This window comes from Mus caroli, unplaced genomic scaffold (assembly GCF_978045245.1).
Source record: "Mus caroli unplaced genomic scaffold, Mus_caroli_1 scaffold_12, whole genome shotgun sequence".
NCBI classification, from domain to species: Eukaryota; Metazoa; Chordata; class Mammalia; order Rodentia; family Muridae; genus Mus; species Mus caroli.
The window spans coordinates 60,287,559-60,299,966 of NW_028227267.1; the positions used below are offsets into that span (position 1 = coordinate 60,287,559).

At 47.6% G+C, this 12,408-nt stretch overlaps 1 protein-coding gene across 7 annotated transcripts; it reads right to left on the reverse strand.

The window, feature by feature from the left end:
* Positions 1-688: 688 nt before the first annotated feature.
* On the reverse strand, positions 689-11,606 carry Prss55 (serine protease 55). 7 transcript variants are annotated; one of them, XM_021181956.2, is made up of 6 exons: positions 11,420-11,578; positions 7,673-7,865; positions 5,350-5,597; positions 3,243-3,385; positions 2,003-2,059; positions 689-738 (listed from the first exon to the last, which is right to left on the reverse strand). In XM_021181956.2, the coding sequence occupies exons 1-6, from the start codon at positions 11,520-11,522 to the stop codon at positions 697-699; spliced, it is 786 nt and encodes a 261-aa protein (XP_021037615.1). In that variant the 5' UTR covers positions 11,523-11,578; the 3' UTR covers positions 689-696. The 7 variants fall into 7 exon arrangements, with proteins under 7 accessions (XP_021037615.1, XP_021037612.1, XP_021037613.1 ...); XM_021181953.3 differs by lacking the exon at positions 689-738 and having other exon boundaries at positions 1,682-2,059; positions 11,517-11,606; XM_021181954.3 differs by lacking the exon at positions 689-738 and having other exon boundaries at positions 1,682-2,059; positions 11,471-11,578.
* Positions 11,607-12,408: the final 802 nt, after the last annotated feature.

Sequence of the window (12,408 nt, forward strand, 5' to 3'; positions counted from 1 at the left end):
AGCAGTGTTTCATTCAGTAAGCTCATTATAAGTTCACAGCAACAGTTTCACACAGTCTTGCTTTATCATCGTGCACATCCGTGGTTTCATCCTTGGACCTGACCTAGAGTAATTGTTTTTCATTGATCACAAATCTGTCCCAAGCCTATTTCTCTTCTTAGTGTAATTTATGAAGGCTCATTGTGTTCCTTATAATGCAGCCTTTGCTTACTATTCTATGAGTAGGCACATCCTAGTCTTGATTCTAACTTTATTATATATATATATATATATCAAAACAACTAAAACCATCTCCTTAAATTTTCTTCCTAAGATTATTTGAATCAAATTTGGAATGCTATAAAGTCATTAATTCATCTTAATATTAATTTATGAAAGTTTATCTTCATGTTGATCTGCAGGAAATCTGCCCAATAGGGTGGGCAGATGCCCAGGACTCATTAGGGTATGCAATAATGGCAGGAAAGTCATATCAGCAGGGAGAAGCAATCCTGGGATGAAGTCTCTCAGGCTGTGCCTCTCCAGAGTGCATGCATCTCAGCCATGTAAAACAGGGCCATCTCCAGGAAATTCACTTGCCATAGTCTTTTCTGGTTTCTGTCACACTCCAATCTTTTCTTTTTCCATTTGCCTGTTCAGTCTTCAGAGAATCTGAGATCTGCCAGTCCAGAATAGAAAAGGACTATGTTCCCGGGGTCAGTGGTCATGAGGATAGAAAACCCAAGATGGTCTGGATTCCTTTGTAGGCAGAGAAACACACAGGTACAAAGGTCCATACGGTATAGTGTTCTTTCCATGGGTGAACTAGCAAAATCCTAAATTGAGAACTGTCTATGACTAGGATGGCCACCAGCATATCTGTACTAAGTGCCAAGAGGATCTTTTCTTCTCAGAGGGCTGACTGAAGCCTGTGAGTTGGGACAGTTCTGTGGCTCTTAGGTGCTTCAGTTTGTCTCCACTCATTTTAGAGTGAGTCTCTCTCTAACCCCGGACTTCGGTCTCTTTTTAACCAGTTGGATTAGGCTATTAAAGCCAACAGTACAATATAAAATGATGGTGTGATCCCCAGCTCCAGTGTCACCTAAGCCCTGTGAACTTGGCCAAGTCACTTTTTGTCTTTGTGACTTATTTTCCCATTTCATAATTAAACAGACCAGGTGACTTCAATTCTAGAGCCATTTCTTTAGTTCATTTTTTTTTAAGTCTATGTGTTTGTGCCCAAGTGTTGGTATGTGTACCACAAGTGTGTAAGAGTACAAAGGGGTGAGATGAGGACATCTGCTCCCATGGAACTGGGGTTACAGGTGGCTATGAGCAGCCTTGTGGGCACTGGACTTGGGTCTTCTGCAAGAGCAGCAGGCACCCTTAACTACTGAAGCCTCTCTCCTGCCTCCAAGGGTGATGGGTAGGAAGGGACTTCAAATAGGACGAATGAACGGTCTCACAGTTACTATCCACACAAATCACCAGCTAGGTAAGGCCCCTCCCACAAGGAATCAGCTTGAACTGGCAGGTGGCTGAGAGTGACAACAGAGTTCAGCCGAGCGAGCTGTTAACAGTAAGTCCCACCAGGCTGTATCAGCATTCAGCCCCTGAACCAGAGCTTCAGCCTATCTTTGGGGTTCTCTTCTGTCTGTCCACACCTCCAGGTCCTCAATGTTTATTCAGATTTGTAGTGAGCCCCAAAGCACACTGTAACTTGGGGTTAGAGTGGATCAGAGACTGCATTGTTTTATTTCCAGTTGGACAAGGCTCTAAGCAGTGCAAAGGACAGCAGACAGGGCAGGAGCCAGCTTTGGGGGCAGTTCAGGGCTGGGGATTTGGAGAACTGTTGGTTCTGTCTGTTTTTCTTCTTGTCAGAGGAGCTCTGACTTCTAAAATCCAGGGGCTTCCCCTCTGTCTGGGCTATTTTCTCAATCCACGGGATATACTTTGCCAATACAGTATATATCCCTGGGAAGCCTTTTCGTCCACAGCTCTTGCCCCAACTGATGATACCCACCTGGTACCACCTACTGCCAGGATCTGTGGTGCAGACAAGCGGTCCCCCACTGTCACCCTGTGGACAGAGAACACAGCTCAATATTAAGTCCATTTTAATTGCCCATAGAGGCTGGGCACAGCTCATTCAATGAGGACGTATCCATTGACTTACGAGGATACTCAGAAAAATCTTGGTATCACTGACCAAGGAGACTGCCCCATCCTGGACCCATGGGGAAGTGTGCGGCTAACAGGTAGCTTGTGGAGTAATAGGTACAAGGCACAAGGCCAGCAGTGTGCAGGATCAAAGAGAGAGTGCAGAAGACAGGCAGAAGGAAAATTGAACCAGGGGTATGAGGATTTTGGGGTTTTTGTTTGTTTGTTTGTTTGTTTTGGGTTTTTTTTTAAACCAAGCTCTGGAAAAAGCAGAGAAGAAAAATATAGGAGTGTTGAAGAGAGGACTCAGCCAGGATCCGACTTAAACTCCCAGAATCTACATTTAAAAGTCTAGGTCTGGTGGCCCAGTGCCAGAGAGGCTGAGACAGGTGGAAGACAAGGTGGAATCCTGGTGACTTAGTGTTCCTGAAGACCTGAGATCTTTTGTAGGCATGCTGCAGGCTGGCTGGGGCGGGGGGTGGGGGTGGGCAGTGCAAGGGCTACTGTATATATGGGCTTCACACAAGACTTGGAATCCCTTCAGAATCCCGTGACTCAAGACTGGCATGTCCTTCAGACTCTTCGTCTCTCTGTGTCTGTCTGTCTCTCTATCTCTCTCTGTCTCTGTCTGTCTCTCTCTCATGTGTGTGTGTGTGTGTGTGTGTGTGTATGTGTGTGTGTGTGTGTGTGCAAGCGTGTGCGCACCCATATGAATGCTCACAAGTGTATGTGTGGGTTCTAATGCATACAGAGGCAAGCGAACAACTTCAGTTCTAAAGCCTCAGTCATTGTGTCTGCTATTGATCTTTTGGTTTTGGTTTCAGTTTGCTTGCTTGCTTTTGTTTTGCTTTGAGACAGTGTCTCTCATTAGCCTGAATTTGCCCAGTAGGTTGGCTGGTCCTAGAGCCCTGGCTTTTTTTTTTTTTAAACATGCATTTGGGAGACCAGTCCTAGGTCCTCAGTGAAGCTCAGGCAAGTGCTTTACTGACTGACCCCTTCCTGGCGCCAGCACTTTAGAATCTTAATCTATTCCCGGGGGGGGGGGAGGGGCAGAGGAGATATTCTTGCAAGGGAAACACATAGGGGCTACTGCCCCTCATTACCTGGCAAGCATCGTAGCTCTCATTACCATATAAGGCACACAGCATGTTTGTGGTGAGACTGGGAAACATCCGTAAGCATTCCTCCCACTCTATGATACGCATGGGCACCTTCATCAGATCCATTGACATAGATTCCTTGTCAGCTGGTACAGAGAGAAAGCACATTAGACAAGCTACCAGGTGGGCAGTCTCTATGCAGATAACGAAGCATGATGGTGGCCTGGAGACTGCTTCAGACCCTCCTTCAAAGCCCCAAACCACTCTCCTTCGTATTCCCCACAGACTCGGTTTTCCACAGCCTTCAGACAGCCCGCGCCTGAGCCGTCAATCATCACATAAGCCTTTCTGATTAACCCCGCCTCCCTCAAGTGCTCCTCTTATTCAGAGCCTGTCTTCTTCCAGGCTGACTTCATCAAGCTCCAGGATTTGACTTCCCCGGGAGCACATGGGTGAGGATTTCCCAGATCCTCCCATTACTATTGTTTATTACATGAGCACAGCCCTCCACACCTAGCCCCATCCCTGCTACAGGGCCACAGAAAACCCATTTGTAGCATAGTAAAAGACAAACAAACAAACAAAACACACACACACACACACACAATTTGGTTTTCCAGCATTGATAGATTGGCTGTATTGTCTTTTTAAAAAGATTTAAACTTAAAAACAAAAAATTATATGTATGTGTATATATCTGTGTGTGCACAAGCACACCAGAGTCAGTGCCCACAGAGGCCAGAAGAGGGCAGCAGATCCCCTGGGGCTGGAGATACAGGCAGTTGTGAACCTCTCAACACAGGATCTGTGAACTGAACTCAGACTCTCTGCAAGAGCAGATGCAGTGTACCCACTGACCCATTCATTTCTCCAGCTCCTGGCTGGTTCTTTAGAAGGTGCCTTGTTTGCATCTGAAATGTCTCTCAAAGCAAATCCACATTTTGAACATTTGTTTCTCAGTGGATGGGGCTAATTTTGGAGGCTGTGGAACTTTTAGGGGCTGGGGCTCAGCTTGTATAAGTAGGTCTCTAGGAGCAGGCCTTTGAAGGTGACTCTTAGTTCCTGGTTCTGTCCTGTTATCTGCTTTCTGTCCTACTGTAGTGTGGGCAGTCTCTGCCCTATGCTTGTTACCCCTGGGCTCAGAGCCCTGCCTTCCCCAATACAGTGGATTAAGATCCCTGAAACCAAGAGCCCAAACAAACCGTTCTTGCCGTACGTTTCTGGAAGATATCTCTGTCTTATATAAAAGTAATTAGTGTAAGAGGGATGACAGGAACCAATGCCTTGGCCTCCATTAGCAAGATTCTCAATTCTGATCACAGAAATGAGTAATTATTTCTCTTACAGAGTGCTTTAACCTTGTAGGTCACTCTCCACTTCCTTTGCCATTTCTAAGTTCTGTCTGGAGCCAGCAGCCGTCCTCTCCCTGTCTCCTTCCACTAAAATGCTGAGAGAAGCCAAATCCAGCCTCAGCTCATACGAGGCGTCTTCATGGGCCTAAGGCTTGCTTTAGTTTTAGGCTGCAGTCCCTATCTCTCTCCTACCAACTGCTTTGCTTGCAAGGGTGTCATTGAGGATGGGGGTGTCTTTGGGGGACAGAGGTATCTTTGGGGACACTGCAGTGGGGATTTACTCCCATATTCTGCTCCACATGTTTTCTATTTTGACCAAGTAATGGTCTAACATGTAGTAAGTGATAACATACACTTCTAAAAGTAGTTGAGTAACAGTACCTTCAGAAGCCCAGGGCTGGGCATTATGAAAGCCTGTAGGGACCAGGTAGGAGACATTACTGGGTGAGAACTAAGGATAGAACAGAGGGGCCTTTGGACAACTCTGGTGGTTGAAATTCCATTAACACACACAAACAACCCACTCTGTGCTGGTTGACCACACTCAGGGATTCGTTCAGAGCTGGCATCTCAGGTACAGCATCTCTCTGGCACCCAGGAGAGACTGAACCGAGGCTCCCAAGATCCCAGTGTGTGGAGATTTCCCCCACAGAAAGCCATTCCATCGCTCTCACTCTGTCTTGCCCTTCCTCATTGCTCCCCCAGATCCCGTAGCTCTTGCCCCACCAGTTTCCACGAGGCCCTGTACAATCACATACTTGAGTTGGTTATGCCCCATCCTGCCACCCAGCATTCGTGCCAGCTGGAAGGGGCGGGCCAGAGAGGAAGGCAGATGGGCACCGTCAGCTCATTGAACGTCAAGGGCTTGGCTAGCAGCAACAAGGCAATGTCATTGTCCATGTTCAGCCGTTTAAAGCCTTTGTGCCGGATTATGGTGGTGACCTGTAGTTCCAGGGGTGAAGTAGTTAAGTCATTGGTTCCCACTCTGACTTGGAGATCTGTCGGGCTGGTGGCACAGAAGCAGATGGAGGGAAGAAGAGAAAATGAAGCCAATGAAACTGCAAACTCTACAGCTAAGGTCCTTCTGGAAGCCTTTAAGACTCACCCCACTGGGGCAGTTTCTCAGGTTTAAAGCTTTGAAGAATGCAGAAAGAGCATGCTATCTACTTGTCTCGTTGTGAGCAAATATTTGGCTCAAAACTGTGTGAGGAGAAGCTTTTCTGGGCTCAGTTTAAGGTGTAGTAATATCTCATGTAGAAGGCACGGGACAGGAGGGTGAGCCTACCTGTCCTTATCTGTATGAAATGTGAGTGGATGGAGACTGTGACCAGAAGTGGACTGACTCACCCTATCTATCACCTAGTCTATCACCCAAAGACCTACTTCTTCCATTTAGGTCCAACCTCTGAACCTTCCACAACCTCCCAACACAGCACTACAACCCGGGGACCAACAGCCTCAAACACACGAACCTGTGGTTAACATGTCACATTCAGTCTCTAAGAAGTAAACACAGAATGGACCTGTGACCTTAGGCTTTCCGGGGCTGAATGGAACACTAGTGTCAAACAGACTGAGAATCAGAGTTCTATTCTGGGCTCTCTGAAGAGCACTCCTGTTCTGGCTGGTTTTATGCAAACTTGACACAAGCTAAAGTCATCTGAGAGGCGGGAACCTCAACTAAGAAAATGCTTCCATATGGCTGTAGGCAAGGCTGTAGGGCAGTTTCTTAATTAGGGATGGATGGGGGAGGGCTGAACCCATTGTGGGTGGTGGTCCTGTGTTATATTAAGAAAAACAAAAACAAAACCACCACCACCACCAACAACAACAACAAAAAAAACAGGCTGAGCAAGCCATGAGGAGCAAGCCGTAAGCAGTACTTCTCCATGGCGTCTGCATCAGCTCCTGCTGCCAGATTTCAGCTGTTTGAGTTCCTGTCTTGTCTTCCTTCAGTGATGGAATGATGGACTTCCAAATGTAAGCCGAATTAGCCCTCCTCCCCTCCGAGTTGCTTTTGGTTGTGCTGTTTCAACACACCCATGGCAACTTTAAGCAAACACTCCCAAAGGACCCCTTGGCAGATCAAACCAGCTGTCAGAGAGGCCAGGTGGTGTTACACACACCAGCAGCCACTGTTGGTGTCCTTAGATCTACCAACCATTTAAAAATGAGGACCAGAGTTTCATCTGGAGCTTCCACTGGCCACATAGAACTTCTAGGAAAAAAAGCATCAGTTAGGAAAGATGGCCATGAGTTTCTGAATTATCTTAATCAGGTCCCAAGTCTCCTGCAAGAGCAGGGGCTACAGCAGTCTTGGTTTTGCCAGAATGAATCCCTTCCCCTAATGTTGAGTCTGTGGATAGAACCCGTGACATTAAACATATTGAACAAACACCCTACCATTGAGCCATATTCCACCAATTTTTATATTTTATTTTATTATTATGAGACAAGGTCCCAGTTGCCCAAGCTGGCCTCACATGTGTATTCCTTTTGCATCAGGTTCTGAGTAACTGGGCTTGCAGGCAATGCCTCCCTTTCCTGCAGTTTTCTGAGCGTTATGAAGGAGGTGAAGCTGAAAGCCAGATTTTCTTTCTTGCTTTTGTCTATTGGACATGGACTTGGGCAAGCCATAGACATTCATCAGACCTAGCTTTCCCTATCTACAAAGGAATTTCTTTTACCTCCTTCCAAAGGTCACTGTAGAGGCAAACGAATTAGTATATAAGAAAAGTTCTAAGAAAGACCTTGACATATGGATAATTGTCAGCCAATGCTAGGTGCCCAGTGATGGCTTAGGACAAAGAAATCTCCATAAGCTAATAAGAAGGAGGGTGACAAACAGCCAAGGGAGCCAGATGTGAAGAAATAGAATTTCCTCCTAGGCACACTTCAATGTCTTAGGAGACAGAAAGACAAAGCCTCTGGCTCTGCCAGTTGCATCTGAGTCTCCGGAAAGGATGAGTGGAGGGGAGCCATTCCTGTCTGTCTAGGGGGCAACTGCACCAGGGTCCCTCTCACAGCCTGGTATAGCTGAGTACTGCCACCCGTTGGAGAACCTGGGCCCTCAATACTTACGAAAGCTCCTGAGAATAGAAGCAGTGTGCCACGGTGAGGATCCACCACTCACTGAGAATGGAGCCGCCGCAGAAATGGTGGTCACTTTCCTGAATGCTCACCTGCCATGGAAACTCACCCAGCTCAGCCTCCTGCCCTTCTATGATCCTGGAGTATTGAATTCTGCTATCATACAGGGGTCTCACTCCACACTCTGCAGAAACAGAAAACCGCAGGGGAAAAATCAGACTACCAATCAACCTCTGGGAGATCACGCTGGGTCTAGCTCAGGACACGTCCTTGGGGATGCTCTGAGGCCAAGGCTTGCTTCCCTGTTGTGATAGGAAAGAGCCCATGGCTCTAGGTGGGAGGTGAAGGTGTTGGCTCTGTTTTCATCCTGCTTGGGATCATATGCTTGAGACCATGGGCAGAGCATGACCACCAGGGTACACACCAGGTCTGGTAACTGTGTCATAGGACTGGCAAATATCTCCCCTTACAAAGCAACAGAGATTTGGGGGACAGAATTAATCTGCTGACCACCGAATAGCTGGTGGCTGGCATGGCTTCTTGTCATCCTAAAAGCCCGGGAGAAAATAGAGGCAGGGCTGGGGAGATGGCTCGGTTGGCAAAGCTCTCACCATGCGAGCACATGGACCTGAGTTTGGAGCTCCCAGAATCCATGTGAACAAAAAACCAGGTGTGGTAGTGTGGTTATAATATCAAGCTTGGGAAGCAATGACAGGTATATCCCTGCAGGTTCACACACACACACACACACACACACACACACACACACACACGAGGAGAGAGAGAAATAAAAAGCTCAGAGGCAGAGGTGAGTCCATTCAAAGCAGAGAGATGCAACAGTGCTGACTCCCAGGAAGTAAGCAAGCCACTCAATGCCAGAGAAGGGACACTGGCAGTTCTCCTCCAGTGTGCACACAGGACATGGCCTTCCTGTCCACTCTTGCCTTCATCCTCGGATCACCAGGCCGCACTTCTACCCTACAGACCAGTGAGAAAAAAACGTTGTGACTTAAACCACTTCGGCTGTGCAGATGTTACTGAAGCCCTGGATAACAAAGAGGTGCACAAGACCCCTGGAGGCCATGGAAAGTGCCAGAACCCACTAGAAGCCTTTATTATTGCTGACTGGTCCATGTGGAATGGTTATGTCACTGGGCATCTGGGGACAAAGACTGCAGCTGCTGATCTGTGATGGAAAGTTGAGATTTAGCAATATATGTCACAAACCTTAAACTGTCATAACAAATATTTTCTTCGGCGCTTTTGGCCTTGAAACTTTTTTGGTCACTAGACACACTCACAGTGCTCACCTTGGGTCTGGCACTGTTTCAGGAGCAGTAGAAACCTGAACTCATCTTAATTTCCATGATCACACTGAAGCAATGCTACCCCAGACACAGGCCATACGGCCTGACCAGACCCCCTGCTCCTCAGTACTCTGGACTAACTGTTTGCGCTCTCTCTCTCTCTCTCTCTCTCTCTCTCTCTCTCTCTCTCTCTCTCTCTCTCTCTCTCCTTCTCTCTCTCCTTCTCTCTCTCTCTCTCCTTCTCTCTCTCTTCCTCTCTCTCTCTTCCTCTCTCTCTTCTTCTCTCTCTTCCTCTCTCTCCCCCTCTCTCTTCCCTCCTCTCTCTTTCTCTCTCTCTCTCTCTCTCTCTCTCTGTCTCTCTCTCTCTGTCTCTCTCTCTCTGTCTCTCTCTCTTCCCCCCTCTCTTCCCCCCTCTCTCTCAGTTCTCCCTATGAATCACTTCTTCAAGTCAAGCCTCCTCCAACCTGGCTCCAGCCCTGGCCATTCTTCATTGTCTATGCAGGTGTCTCTATTGCTTTCAGGTGATATCGGCTGGTTTCAGAGTGCTTCTGTCTGCTGCTGACCCCAGAATGCCAGTTCCAGGTGGAGAAAACACCATGCTTGTCTTGGTGATACTGTGTCCTATGGATGGGACTGTGCCTGTTCCAGAGAGGAACTCAACAATCTGGAGACTCAATTGGCTGGCTGACAGATTCTATACAGGACCATCTTAAAGGGGAAAATCTGTCTATTGGAAGATGTACCCAGCAATGGGATTCTTAACAGCAGCAGACAGAAGAAACACTGATGTTAGGGAAGCTGTGCTCTGAACTGTTTCTTAGCCATGAAAATGAGGCCCATGGGGAGTTTCCAAGGATGTGGGGGAGGTTCTCATGACAGGAGCTTGAGTAAAAAGATCAGGATAAAAATCAGATTTGAACTTGGGAGGCAGGGGCAGGCGAATCTCTGTTCGAGGTCAGCCTGGACAGACAAGTTTACACAGAAAAAACCGGTCTCAAAAACAAACAAACAAACAAACAAACAAACAAACAAAATTAGATTTGAGGGGTCAGAGAGATGGCTCAGTGGGTAAAGTCTAACCCTAACCCTGCCAGCCCTGACCATCTGAATCCTATTCCAGGGGAACTAAATGGTATGAGGGGGCAGCTGACTCCCACAAGCTGCTCTCTGATCTCCACATGTGTGCTGTGAGGCACACACACACACACACACTTACTCAACACACACTAAATTAAAATATAATAACTAAAAAATCATATTTGAGACTTGTATGATTTATCTTGTTAAAAATATATATGTACAAGCATGGGAGCAAATATATCATGATAATGACAGAGACAGGCTTGACTGGCTGGGCTCCATTTTGATGCAGCTGCAGAACTTGCTGGGGGTACAGGTTCTGGGCAGACATCAGAGGCTGAATTCTGACCTGTGGTTGCCTTATCCAATGACTGGAGGGAACACAACCTTCCCTTGCTTATCTCCTGTCCTTTCACCCCTCAAATGGGCATAAAGCACTCCACCCCTTGAGGCTAGCACATGGATCAAATGTGATGAGGTGCCCCCAAAGTGTTTTGCACAGAGCAAAATTCGCAAGTCCCAGTTGCTTCAGGATTTCTCAGATCCACTTTGCACCAAAGTCCTCGTAGGACCGGCAGACAAATCCCACTGTCCACATTCTTAATCCCAAGAACATCCCACAATGCCAGTGTGGCAGCAGATAGACCGCAAAGCCGGGGGACAATGACAGCGGCTCCACTGTGAGGAGTCACTTGAGCAACTTGGAGCCTCTTCCCATTGGACTCTAGAGGGACCAGTTCTGCCAATGGTGTCACCAAGCCCTACTCTATGGAGTGGCCCTAGGACACACTGAAGGCTGGAGAGACAGGCTGGCCCTGCTCAGAGGCAGCGTGGAGAAGGCACAAGAAGGAAATCGGTGTGTTGCTCAGATTGGTACAAGTTGGGACATGCTATGTCCTTAGGGAGAGCTTTGGGCTGATTTCCCCTGAAGCTGTAAGCTAAGGCTGGATTGTGTAAGAGGAGGATGGGGGCCAGGCAGCAGAGTGGACTCACACCACTCTGTGAGTTCTGATCGTGGATGTGATATGACCAACAGCTCCAAGCTCCTAGCACTTAGACTTCTACCCAGACTGTTCAAACTGTGAACCAGAATAAATCCCTTTTTCCTTAAGTCACTTTTGTCAGAGCACTTCATCAAGAAAACAGAAAAAATATTAAGTCACTTGGCTGGTTCCTGGCTTAAGATCTGGGTATTTCCCTTTTCATTGCTCTTGATAAGGTAGAACTCCAAGATTAGACAGGTCACCCGTAAGAGGGGTGTAAGTCATCTCTACTCTTGGAGGTGATCTCCTGGTGGCTGTTAGCTAACTCATGGGTCATAGCCACTGTCTCCTTTGTCCTTAATGCTCACCACATATTGATAGGATGAAGGGAGGCGAGGAGAGCAGGTATCCTGACTGACCTGCCCGGGTCAGCAGCTCTGGCCAGAGGGAGAGGAGTCCACGTACCAACATTTGCTTCCAGGGTGTGGGCAACAAGTAGCAGGATGGAGGGCAGGATCATGGCTCTGGCTGTGCTGTGTGTTGGAGGCCAGGCTGACAGAATAGTGTCAACTGGCAGCTCAGACTCCCTAAGCTGGCCAGGCTGCCGATGTCATAATGGCTGTGTTGAGAACTCATATAAAGTCATGAAGGCTCCTCTTGAGTCCCTTTCTTTCTGTGGTGGCTCACTCAGGACTTCGTCCATTTCTCCTTGGAATTTCTGGTACAGCTGGCCTGACCTTCATCCTGATCACCCATCCCTCTGTGGACTCTTGGCTTTTGGTCCCCTTTGTAACTAATTCTTAAGTTTCATGAGCTTCCCTTTGGAGGGAGCCTATCACATTGGGGCATACCCATGGAAGTCAGGTGAGGCTTGCAAATTAATTGACTGCCAGACTAGATGAGCATTGCGGAGACAGGAATTCTTGTAGAAAAAGTAGCTCTCAGATTTTCAGCCCCTCTGGCATGCAGATAGCCACAGTTGAACTACCTAGCCCGCATTATGGAAGTCAGTCTAAATCCCATTTTTGATACGTATGTAGTCATTCTATTAGTTATGTTCCCCAGAAGAGCCCTGACATACATATCACCTATGACCACCACAGCTCTTCATGTCCCAGTGGGTGGAAAAGCAGATGCTAGGAGCAGAGCCACGAGACCCAGCCATGCAGACCGAGCTCACACAGTTCCATACAGTCTGGCCTCAATAGAGCACAGCTTCTTGTCATGACCCCCCCCTACAGGGGTCACATAGCTGAATGTGGGGGTTGTGGGAACTTGAGCAACAGAGGACTGAAGTAAGAGTAGTGACCTGAGGTATTTCTGGCAGAGCTCATTGTGTGCTCTTTGGTGACTTGGT

Excerpts from the sequence above, each read along its gene's own strand:
- Prss55 (XM_021181952.3), bottom strand. The coding sequence starts at position 11,522 with ATGTTGGTACGTGGACTCCTCTCCCTCTGGCCAGAGCTGCTGACCCGG. Across the intron at positions 7,866-11,419 it reads CTTCATCCTATCAATATGTG|AGTGTGGAGTGAGACCCCTG; the intron begins GTGAGCATTAAG and ends CTGTTTCTGCAG. Across the intron at positions 2,060-3,242 it reads AGAGCTACGATGCTTGCCAG|GGTGACAGTGGGGGACCGCT; the intron begins GTAATGAGGGGC and ends CTCTGTCCACAG.